At 47.8% G+C, this 12,745-nt stretch overlaps 1 protein-coding gene across 11 annotated transcripts in view; it reads left to right on the plus strand.

Annotated features, from left to right (window-relative positions):
- Window positions 1–426: 426 nt before the first annotated feature.
- The window catches only part of EPHA5 (EPH receptor A5), a 422,435-nt gene continuing 410,116 nt past the window's right edge, over window positions 427–12,745 (plus strand). For 6 of the 11 annotated variants that reach the window (XM_030565413.1, XM_030565414.1, XM_030565417.1 and 3 more), the window contains exon 1: window positions 430–1,026. In XM_030565413.1, the coding sequence (XP_030421273.1) occupies window positions 891–1,026 (136 nt within the window). In that variant the 5' untranslated portion in view covers window positions 430–890. Of the gene's footprint in view, window positions 1,027–12,745 lie in introns of all 11 variants that reach the window. The other 5 variants (XM_030565416.1, XM_030565409.1, XM_030565410.1 and 2 more) reach the window with 2 other exon arrangements.

Consider the following 12,745-nt stretch of genomic DNA (forward strand, 5'->3'; position numbering starts at 1 on the left):
GACACAAAATAAACTGAATACCAAGTACAGTGACATGAGCAAACAAGCACTAAAAGGTACTTTAAATACCAAATAGATCCAGGCCAGCAAAACCTAGCCACGATTCCCCACTTAGAAATACAGGCGTCCCGTGGTGGTGGTGGTGGGGGGGTCGTCTCCAGGGAGCTGGGAAGTCCCATTTTCCCCCCATTTCCCAACTAAACAATCCCAGGGAAGGGAAGGGTGCAGGGTGAGGAGAGAGGGTACCAGGCACTGCCTCCTTCCCGCGGTGTGTGCGCGTAAGGGAGCTGCTGGGGAGGATGGGCTGTGGGCATCGGGCATCCTTCCAGCTCCAATGCCCAGAGCGGAGGCAGGCGCTGGGTGGTGTCTTAGCTGGCCCCTCACTCTCCCGCCTGTGTCTCCCTGGCGCTCCGGGGGAGGGCCGAGCCCCAGTTGGCGGCTGGCGCTGCTCCCAGCAGCCGGGCAGGGGAGCTCTGTGGCGCGTCTCATCCCCGCTGGCACGTAGAGCAGAGCGGAGCGGAGCGGAGCGGGTCGGGGGCGGATTCACACACACAGACACACGCCGCAGCAGCGGTCTGTGCAGTTTCAAGCGCTCTGTCCATCTCGGGCGCACATCTCCATCTCCTCCCCCCCCCCCTCCTCCAGGGCTGCTCTGGCGGTGCCTCCCCCTCTCCAAGCCTCCATCTGCGGCTGGGGCTGCCCCGCTCCTCCCCAGCGCGCGTTGCTGGGCTCCGGAGCGCAGCCCGGGTCGGGCAGAGCGCGGCTGGCACGGCTCTGGAGCTGGGAGCGCGGAGAGCCCCGGCCCGCCAGCGCGCACCCATGCGCTAAGGGAGCGGAGCGCACAGCAGCCGCAGCGGGGAGGCAGGCGACGGAACCGGCTGCGGAGGAGGATGCGGGGCTCGGGCGTCCGGGCAAGGGCAGCGGGGCTCGGCTGCAGCGGCGGCGGCGGCTCCCCAGCTCCCTTCTGGACCTGCCTCCTGCTGTGCGGGGCGCTGCGGAGCCTGCTGGCCAGCCCCAGCAACGAAGGTGAGAGGCGCGGGGGGGACCTGCCTTGGGGCTGCGGGAGCCGGGGAAGGACTCGGGCTGTCTGGCGCTGGGTTGGGGGGAAGGGAGCATCCCCCCCCCGGTGCCCGTGTGTCTCGGGGAGCACCTGGTCCGCTCCCGGGAGCGGGCGGCTGCGCTCCCTTAGCGCTCTCCAGCCCCCTGGTCCCGCTGTCCAGCCCCCGAGCGCCCCCAGCCTCCTGACCACCGCTCCCTACCCTGCCCCTCGCCGCCTCCAGGTCCCCTCCGCCCTGTGCCCACAACCTGCCCTGCCGTGCCCCTCTCCGGATCCCCACATAGCTCCCAGCCCTCCCCGACACACACAGCGCCCTGCCCCGTGCCCACAACCCTCCCTGCCCCTCGATTCCCCGGGTCCCCCCATAGCTACCTTCCCACAGCCCCCAGACTCCCCCGACACACAGCCCAATGCCCCGTGCCCACAACCCGCCCTGCGCCTCCACTCCCGCGTCTCCCCATAGCTCCCAGCCCCTCCAGCCACACAGCGCCCTGCCCTGTGCCCACAACCCGTCCTGCCCTCGACTCCCCAGGTCCCCCTATAGCTACCTTCCGACAGCCCCCAGACACACACAGCGCCCTGCCCCGTGCCCACAACCCTCCCTGCCCCTCGACTCCTGGATCCCCCCATAGCTACCTTCCGACAGCCCCCAGACCCCTCCCCCGCCGACACACACAGCGCCCTGCCCCGTACCCACAACCCTCCCTGCCCCTCGACTGCTGGATCCCCCCATAGCTACCTTCCGACAGCCCCCAGACCCCTCCCCCGCCGACACACACAGCGCCCTGCCCCGTACCCACAACCCGTCCTGCCCCTCCACTCCCGGATCCCCCCATAGCTCCCAGCCCTCAGCCCCCCCAGACACACACAGCGCCCTGCCCCGTGCCCACAACCCTCCCTGCCCCTCGACTCCTGGATCCTCCCCTAGCTACCTTCCCTCAACCCCCCCCCCAACACACACAGCGCCCTGCTCCGTGCCCACAACCCGCCCTGCCCCTCCACTCCTGGATCCCCCCATAGCTACCTTCCCTCAACCCCCCCCGACACACACAGCGCCCTGCCCCGTGCCCACAACCCGCCCTGCCCCTCCACTGCTGGATCCCCCCATAGCTACCTTCCCTCAACCCCCCCCGACACACACAGCGCCCTGCCCCGTGCCCACAACCCGCCCTGCCCCTCCACTCCTGGATCCCCCCATAGCTACCTTCCCTCAACCCCCCCCCAACACACACAGCGCCCTGCCCCGTGCCCATAACCCGCCCTGCCCCTCCACTCCTGGATCCCCCCATAGCTACCTTCCCTCACCCCCCCCCCCCATACACACAGCGCCCTGCCCCGTGCCCACAACCCGCCCTGCCCCTCCACTCCTGGATCCCCCCATAGCTACCTTCCCTCAACCCCCCCCCCGACAAACACAGCGCCCTGCCCCGTGCCCACAACCCGCCCTGCCCCTCCACTCCCGGATCCCCCCATAGTTACCTTCCCTCAACCCCCCCCCATACACACAGCGCCCTGCCCCGTGCCCACAACCCGCCCTGCCCCTCCACTCCTGGATCCCCCCATAGCTACCTTCCCTCAGCCCCCCCCGACACACACAGCTCCCTGCCCCGTGCCCACAACCCGCCCTGCCCCTCCACTCCTGGATCCCCCCATAGCTACCTTCCCTCAACCCCCCCCCCGACACACACAGCGCCCTGCCCCGTGCCCACAACCCGCCCTGCCCCTCCACTCCTGGATCCCCCCATAGCTACCTTCCCTCAACCCCCCCCCCGACACACACAGCACCCTGCCCCGTGCCCACAACCCGCCCTGCCCCTCCACTCCCGGATCCCCCCATAGCTACCTTCCCACAGCCCCCAGAAGCCCTCCAGACACACACAGCGCCCTGCCCCTCTAGTCCCGGGTCTTCCCATAGCTCCCAGCCCTCAGCCCCCCCAGGCACACAGCGCCCTGCCCCGTGTCCTACCCCTCCGGCCCGTCCGCCCAGTGCTCTAGCCCCCGGCCCGCAGCTCCCCGAGGCTGGCTCCTCTCTTCCCGGCTGCAGGTTCCCGGGGAGGGCAGCCACCTTCCCGGCTGAGCGGCTGCTGCGCGCCGGGCTGCGGCGGGGAGTCGCGGGGCGCCCCGCGGGGTACAGGGCTCCGGGCGCTCCTGTGCGCGGGGCGGCGCGTGTGACGGGGCCAGGGTGCAAGGCCGGGGTTGCGTGTCTGTGTTCTGCAGTGGTGGCGTGTGTGTGCTGTTGTGTGACGCTGTATGTGATTATGTGTGTGTGTGTGTCGGGCTGTCTGGTGTGTATTGGGGAATATGTGTGTGCTTTGTATTTGGATTGGGTTGTGCTGTGTGTGTATTTGCCGTTGGGCTTGTGTGGCTGTACTGTGCACTTGTGTTGTGTGGTTGGACTGGATTGTGCGCTTCCAGCCAGACGCTTAAAATCTCTTTTTAGTGTCGCACCTAAATTGCTCCAGCTCCAGAGCCCAGGAATTAGCCCCCGAATAAGGTTCTGAGACCCCAGCTCCCAAACAGAGCTACCAGGAGCAGGACAACACAAATCCAAACCCAAATTAAAGCTAAACATGTCCAGGAGGAGAGAGGCTGGACTAGGAAATACCTGCCCCTCGCCCCCCCAACGATATTTATTTATTTCTGGCGCATTTCAAACGCTGTCCAAAGTTTATTTCCTTTTTTTTTTTTTAAGTTCCTTTGTGCAAGAAGGAGAAAGACCTCGGAGAAAAGAGAACTTAAGACTTGTTACCCCATAACACTGCGACAAGCAGAGTGGAGACTTGTGCTGATTATTGCTGACAATTTAAAAGTTTCCTCTGTTTAAAGTCAATATGTAAAGAGATCTGACAAGGTTTCCCGATTGGCTGGGATGCTTCCCAGTTTTTCTGAAGCCTGGTGTGTTTTTTAATTGACAAGGAAGATAATATTGAGATTTTGTTGTTGTTTTTGGATCCACATGCAAGTTGTAATACACAAACTTTCAGACCAAGAAGCTGCTTATAAACCAAGCTTATTACACACAGTGATTTATTAATGAAATTCCTACCAGGCAGGAGGAGGGGCAAAGGCACGGGGAGGTTTCAAAGCTGCGGCCTGAGGTAAATAGCTTGTCATAATATGTTTTAGAAAAGGAGATTAATGCAAATCACAGAAAAATATATAGAGGAAGGGACACATACATTCCCCTGGCTGTGAAGTTACCGAGTGCTCAGGGGTGGAGAATGCATAGGTTAGGGGAGGGTGAATGTTTCCTCAGATTTCTCTTCTACAAATCGATCATTATGGATCCAGTCTGCAAACACATCCATGCTTGTGAATAAATTCATTGGGACTACTCACTCCAGTAAAGTCAGTTGGATTGCTCTCAGGAGGGACTACTCACTGGGTGTTTATATGAGCAGTTTCTAAATTGGGAGTATGTAGTTTTTGTTCTGGTTTATCCTGATTTGCATGGATATATTAGTAAACACAGACAGACACTTTGCACCTGCAATCTCTTACTCACAGGTGGTCCTTACTTATGTGAGTATGTCCCAGTGGAGTCAAAGGGACTGCTGCGAGGGAGTAAAGCCCACTTGTGCACAAAAACTTGCAGGATCGGGCCTCTATTGTATGACAGAACACTGGATTTTTAAAAATAAAATGGCCTAGTTAAATGGTTTAGTGAGATCTTTAGAGAAAGAAGAGATGGGGGAATATTACAATAACTATTGAAAGCACATGGGTTGGCTTTATACTCTCTCCCCTTTTATTCACAATCTTCAACTTTTATCCTTTTCATAAGCCCAGGGCAGGAAGTGAAGTCTAGAGATGGACCTGAACTTATTCAGTAACAGCCACTCTTTATCATTTGTAGATTTATTTGTAAACAAGCATTATCTGACAAGTGCTTTTCACAGCATGGCTCTTGGCCAATTACTGCAGAACAGTTCTACTTGAAAATGATTCACCCTGCGGTGAATCAAGGCTAATTCATTAGAGCCTGAGTTGCTAAAGTCCGTGAGCCATATGCTGCTGACACTTGTCAACAGTTTGGTTTTGAAAAGTTCAGTTTTGCTTCTCTCAGCATTCAAGGTGCATTCTGGGGGACAGAGCCTTAGCTGGTGTGAATTGCCATCAGTAGCTCAGTTGACTTCAATAGAGATGTGAAAATTTACACTAGCTGAGAGATCGTAGGTTTATTTGTAGCCAACTAGGGGGAGGAGGGGTTGGACTTCTTGAAGATGGGAGAATTAAAAAGTGAGTCAACTTTTCCTTGGTGTTTTTGTTTTGTTTTGGTTGTTCCCATTGTGATTTTGTTTCTGCTGTGCTTAAAAATAACTTGGTCAGCAAAGAACTTGTACCACTTGGCTGTGTTAGGTCAATAGCTTTTCTTTTCCAGTAACAATTGCGAGAATTTTATTTCCACTTATATTATGAATCAAATGTTAGTACTGAGTGAATCTTAAACTGAACTTTTGTTTTAACTGCCGTGGTATTCTAGGTAAGAGATGTGAAATCCATGTCATGCACTGTGGATCATGTTAGGCATAGCTATGGAGATGGAAGGCTTGTGAACGTTTTGTTTGAAATATAGGTCAATTTAAAAAAAATAATTGAAGCCTAAAATTAGGATCCTAAATCCATATTTGGGCACCTTGCTCTATGGCTAGATTGTCAAAACAGCTGAGCAGCGAACAACTTCCAGTGTTTTCAACAGGAGCTGGTTGGGTGCTAAACACACTTTTTTTAATATGCCTAAATTTGGGTTTAGGAGGATCAAAGTAGACACCTGGTTTAAAAATATTGGCCACAGTTTTGTTATGAAGAGAAAACCATTTTAGTAGCAATCATACTATATCTGAATATATAACATGCAGTAAAGGAAGAGGGCTCAGTACAATGGCATCTGTGAGTCACTGTTTGACTATTACTATTGAACTCCTTTACAGATGTTACCAGTTAGAATCCTAGTATTTGTATTTGTTCCCTCCTAATAATACACAATCAGAAATTCAACTCTATTGAGAATATTCGAAGGCCAGTATTTCAAAAGCAGTTCTTTCCATTAAACGCATTACGCATGATATATCCTTAGAGAAATGACTTCCCCTGAGTTACAGTCACGCATGTTTTATTTTTATTGACGGAATGAACATACTGGGCTGGAGTTATTTTGCACAGCAAAGAATATTGATAGCAATTAATCAGAAATATGTTGCTTGAGGCTGTAAGACAACAATGTTAACACAGTAATTGCCTGAGTTATCGTTTTTCTGGAAGCTGCTTGATATCAAAGTTGCTACGTGACTGAGATACTATGTTGGAAGGCACAGTATATGAACCCAAGTAGATTATGTTTCTGTGTGGGCTGTATCTCCTCTTTTTCCCCTTTGGCAGTAACTTCTGAACCCTTACTTGACATTAGGGACTGCATTATATAAGACTTTATTTCTTGTACATCCTTAATGTTAAAAGTGTGCACAATTTAAATTCTGTCATAAGCTTTAAGGTTTTTGGAAGTGACTTCTAAAAATTATTTATGTAAAGCTTATGCTTTTTCTTTTTTTTTTTTTTTAAGGAATGATTTGGTTCACATTTTCTGTACATTTGGACTGATTTGAAGATCTCATTTGGAAATAACCCAGATGACATTAAAGTGTCTTACTGGCAGATTTTCAAAAGACTTGTATATATTTTCTGATTGTTTTTAATAATATATCACAGCTACCTTATTTGCATAATTACCACTAAAAATAAAGAATAAATTAGAAGTACTCAGCAGAAATAAGTGCTGATCAGACAGTACTGTAATGACTGGTAAGTAGATTGTTAAACAAATGAAAAGAAAAAAAAACAAAACCACTTCTTTGAAATAATGTCAATGTGGCTTAAATGGACAAAAGTAGAAAATTCAAGATTAAGGTCGAATCTTCATCCTTAACACATCTCTGTCTGCTATTTCAGTAATTTACGAACAGAGTAATAGGGTTAACTTAGAAATTCCAGGGATTTGTCCATTTTAACTAACTGTGGTTTGGAGGATTTATCTGGCTGGATTATTTAATTGATTTATTTATAGTTTAATTTTATTTATTTATAGGGACAGCGGGAACAGGCAGAGTTAGATGAAGGTTATAAAATGCAGGTTGCTTACTCCAGAGACTGGAATGGTTCAAGCTGTTCTAATGTCTTAATGGAGTATGTATTTATCTGATAGTGGCAGAACTCCCACTGACCTGGCCTATTGAGTAAATACATATTTGGGTATGTTATCAAAACATATATATCTAACCAGTTAGAACTGTCTTTTAATGAGCTTAAAAAGCAACCTAAATCTGTATTGTATACTTCCGTTTGAAACTATTCCAATCTATTGGGTAAAAAAAAAAAAGGATGTAACCAGGTTTCTTAAAAAGGTATTACTTACATAGCCAGTACGGTCTCAGCTTCATAAATCACATATTCAGACAGCTCTTACATTATTTTAACAAGGCTATAGATTGGGAAACTATGCAAGCTGGCGATATTTTAATGTGTGTTTGTGTAAAAATAGATATCTAACTTTGGAGCCATTCCAGTCTATTAATAAAGTACATATTACAAGCTTTTAAAAAGTAATAACCTCTTCAGTGGATGGCATTGGAACAGTTCTTTTTTTATTTGGGACCCCATCCTGCGCATTGATTTACAAAAATAATCTTTGCTTATACAAGTAATCCTGTTGACTTTCAATTGAATTCAATGGGACCGCTGATATGAGTCAGAGGAAACAGGGTTTTCAGAATCTGGTCTTTAAACATCTCTGTCAGTTTTAACTTTTTCTTTTCAAAATAGTCAAAGCAATTATACCTTCTTTAGTAAGAATCAAATACCGGTTTCAGTTTTAAATAAAATCTTTCTTTTTTTTTTTTTTTTTTTTGCTTTAGCTATACAAAAAGCAATTTAAACATAGCTCTTAAATATGACTTTAAAATAAGGCAACTTATGAATGATGTATTATGTATTTCTAAAAATACATAACAATTGACCCCAAGACTGCATCTAAGCCAGGTTACATCTTAAAGCACATTATCACAATGATTATAAATAGGCAAAGCATCTTATAATAGAAAAATTGACAGACTTTCCTCCTATAGTATCATAAATGTTGACACCATAATTTGATGTATAAAGCAGCTATTTGCAAATCAAGTTACAGTTGGCTAAACGGACAGGTATTCCCAGTGGGAAACGGCAGAGTTAGTATGGTTGACCTTCATCCCCTCCTCAGTATCATTTAAAACCATAACATACTATTCATCTGCATGCCTTCAATTTCCTTTGTGTGGTGCAAATCATAAAATTAAATTTTAGTTCAGCCAAGGAAGTGTTTCTGTAATTATATTTTGCATCATTTGCAAAATGCTTTTAAAAATATTTTAATTCTCTGAAAAAAGAACAACTTTCAACAAGTGTTCAAGAAGATGCAAAAAACCAGATCAGTTTATTTTATGCCATGAGCCATGTCATGTTAATTTTTAAAGCGCAGCCGAATAAAGTTGTGTAAGTTAAATAAAAAGCCAGTGCCCAGTGTTTGATATGATTCGTGCATACGATGTGTTTCTGCGACATCAGTTAATGAATTAAATCTTAGGACCTCATTCTCCTCTTGTAGCAGTTTTCCACCAGTGCCACTCCAATGGCTTTAGACTGAAGTGACTCCGCTGCAGCCCTAATCCTGCAATGCGGTTTGCTAGCACAGAGCCCTGCACCAGAGTCATCAGGAATCTACAAAGGCACAGAAAGGGGTCTATGCTAGTGTACCACGCTGCAGGATGGGGACAGAAGTGACTGGATCATCAGGTCCATCAAAGTCAATATATGTGGTTTTTGAATTGAAGCTTGAAGAGGTTTACTTCTTTTCTCAGAGTTCAAGACATTTGAAGCCTGATTCCCTTCTTTGCACCAGTGTAAATCCATTAACCTCTGCGAGGATTTACTCCTGAATTAGACCTTGTCTACATACAGACTTGCACCAATTTAATTAAACTGTAAACCCCTGTGTGGGCACACTTTCTTAGATTTAAGAGTGACAGTTTGGTTTAGCTTAAACTTGCTCCCAACTGACTTAAGCTAAAGAAAGCTAAGGCACTCCTAAACCTAAATAAGAATGTCCACATGGGTTTACAGAATCAGTTTACATTCCCACATCTAGTTCAATTGGTGCAAGTCTCACTCTATGAGGCCCCGAGTCAGCAGTTTATCCCTGTACAGCAAAGCTCTTAAGCACGTGTTTAAAGTTCACGTTTGTACCTGCTTGAGTGCTTCACTGAATAGGGAGGGGCTTAAACACGTGCTTAGGTGTTTTATTGAAATAGATCCTCACGTTTCCTTAGAGTGTTGAGTCCTGAACATTTTCTTAATGACACTATAGGGCTATGTCTCAGGGCAAGAGTGCTGTGTAGAGTTCCTCTTCAATCAATGCTTCACCTTTGTAACCTTTATCAGTAGGCTTGGAAGGATTCGATTTTTATTGGTAAGTGTCGATAAATGTTGATTTCACTGCACACGCACAAACTGGTGAAAAAGTATTTCCATCTATGGCTGAAATTTACAGACAGGCAAAGTAAGAAATATGCTGCTTGAGAACTTAGTGTGGGATGTCTGGATATTTACTTTGTATGTTATGGGTATTTACTCTGTATATTTTGATAGGTTATGTTGGCAGTTTGTGTTTCAATGGTTATAAAGCTTTAACATTTTGAATCTCAGCATCTACTGTTATTAAATAATTGTCTGACCCCACATATAATTTCTTGCAAGTGGAAAAATTTACATTGATATAAATAGAGAAAAATGCTTGAAAATAAATTATAAAATTAAATAAAATGCTATCCAGTGAAATTATCTATAAAAAGAAAATTCTGCCAGGCCTACTTGTTGGGTAAGCAAGGAATTCACAAACCTGACAATTTCCTGTACTTACCCCAAATTCATTTTTTGAAATCATTTTTTAATCTGAGTGTGGCTCTCTCATTAGCAATGTGTGCCTGATCCTTGTTTAGCGAGAGCCGGAGTTGACTCATACATAGGAGAACTTGACCAGCAAGCCATTGTCTGGACTCAAATTGTTACTTTTTTTTCTCCTCACAAATGAACTGGGAGAAGTGGAGGGGTTCTTCATTTGCTCGTGCCACTCTTGTCCCCATCCTGCCCTGCTGTTTGTGTGCCCAGCTGAACAGTTGGATGGCAAGCTCTGCAGAAGAGAACGCGTTTGGCCTTTCAGCAGCTTTCGCAAGCAGTTGTATTGGCAGACGTAAGGGTTGGCCTTCAGTGTCTGAGATCTTTCATTCTACCGGTTGTTGGCTTTCTTTGACTAACTTTTGACTTAGCTATTTATTTTCTGGGCATGCAGGGCGAGTGTTTAGTGAAATAGCTGTGGAATGTAATCCAGAAATCAGCAGCCCGATTTGTTTCTTCAGCAAATCACAGCTGAGGGCAGTCACTGATCTGAAGTAATTACGTGACCCCCTTACTGCAGAATCTGAGCACTTTATAATCTCTCAGAATATTTACCCTCACAACACCCCTGTGGCTTAGGGCAGTGCTGTTTTTCCCATTGTACAGATGGAGAACTGAGGCAGAGAGAGAATAAGTGACTTGCCCCAGGTCACACACGGAGCCTGCAGCAGAGCAGAGAACTGAATCCAGGTCTCTTGAGTTGCAGGCTGGTCCCATAAACACGAGACTTTCCTTCCTCTCTGTAAGTCTCACCATTGACATTCTCAAGGGGCTAGAGAGCTTCACAAGCCACCCACCCTTAAGGCTAGTCTGGTGATCTCACGGGGTTTGGTGTTCTGTGCTAATCTTTCATGAGTTCCGCAGTAAGTCCAGAAATACAGCCAAGCCATGACTGCTCTGCACCTCCTGCTGACACAAAGTGATGCTACATTTGGCGGATGGGGGCAGTGGAGAATGTCCCTCTGTGTAGGGAAGGCTCTAGTGGCCCCAGGCTGCTGTAGCCGCTACTTCTCCTGGCAGCTGGCATGGGGCTGTGGCCAGGTAAAAAGGGGTGCGGCTGAGACACTGCTGCATCTGTCTGATCCAGGGCTGCCAGAACATCCTCAGGGTGCTCTGACATACACCAGGGACAGGATCGAGTCCCTTGTAGTCAGAGGTGAAAGTAAGCCGGTCCCGTCTGGTACGGCATAGTGGCAAGAACCAGTACACCGTGCCGGACTGGACCAGCTTCTGCAGAAGTGATTTAAAGGTCCCAGGGCTCCAGCCACTGCGGGGATCCCCAGGCCCTTTAAATCCCCACCAGAGCTCCGGCAGCCGGGCTCCTGCAGTGATTTAAAGGGCCCCTAGCTCCGCAGTGGCTGGAGCCCCGGGCCCTTTAATTCACCCCTGAGCCCCGGGGCTCCCAGCCACCTCTGCAGCTGGTAGCTCTGGGGTGATTTAAAGGCCATGGGACTCCCAGCCGGGGCTCCAGGGCCTTTAAATCTTGAAAGGCCATGCTCTTCTCATCGAGGCCCCGCCTCTTCCCTTGGAAGCCATGCCCCCACTCAGGACTCTGGCATACCGGTAAGTCCTTTAAGTTACTTTTACCCCTGCTTGTAGTCCCAGGATTGTGTGTGTGTGTAGGAGGGAAAGAGGTGGGACACAAAAGGGTCTTAGAGCCACCTTTCCCACCTTCTCACTGGGCTTGTGCAAGGTCCAATAACATTTTGTTTTTCCTCTGAAGAACTGAGTTGTTTCCTTTAACTGTGTTGATGCTCTCAGTTGTTGTTCCCACATCCGGTATGCATCCAGTTTATTATACCAGTCTACATGAAGGCCCTCTGCAGCCATGCCGAGTCCCATAGAGCAGGTTAGCCTGCACTCAGGTATGCCTACACTGCAATAAAAGCCCTGAGACTGATTCAGCCTGGGGCTGTGGGGCTATAAAATTGCAGCGAAGATGTTCGGGCTCATGTTATTCCCCCAAGAAAAATTGTCCGGATGCTATAATATTCACTGGGATCCATTTTCTTCTATGTTGCATATTCAAAATGGGTAAAATTACTTGCCGCTATCTTCTACGTCGCTTTTCTTTACATGCCGTCAGTTTTACATATGAACAATCAAGCAGCTTAGACTTCTATTATCATCACTTGCTTTTCCCAAGTTATTTTTATGTGTTTTGCTACTAAAAGTTTACTTTCAGAAGACAATAGGAGAAAAATATTTTTGTTTTTCCACCAACCACACACACACACACAAAGGTATAAGCTGTCAAACATTAGAAAAGCCAATAAATCATCCTAACCGTTTGCTCCCAAGAGCCATCCAAACATAATGTCAGTTACGCTTTTCTACTTGAATGAATTCAAAGGCAGCAAAATGGTTATTATTGTGGATTGGAAGGCTCTGTTGGTGGTGGATAGGCTGGACAGGATCTGTCAGGGTAAGTTGACAACTATAGTTATGTCTGTGCTCTGTCTCTTTATCTCTATCCAGTTTAATAGTATGTGTAACATAATTCAATATTCACATTCTAGGGGGAAAAAATGCCTGTAAAGGATATTTGATGGGTGGACTTTTTAGGAGAAGTCTGCCCCCCACACACTTTGGGATTATAAGTATTTTAAAAGCAGAAGTGGGATTTCTTTTTAGTCACTCAGGCCCTGATTCAGGAAAGCACCCAAGCAGATGCTGAACTTTAATCATGCGGTTAAATTCCATCAG

Source organism: Gopherus evgoodei, chromosome 5 (assembly GCF_007399415.2).
Source record: "Gopherus evgoodei ecotype Sinaloan lineage chromosome 5, rGopEvg1_v1.p, whole genome shotgun sequence".
NCBI classification, from domain to species: domain Eukaryota; kingdom Metazoa; phylum Chordata; order Testudines; family Testudinidae; genus Gopherus; species Gopherus evgoodei.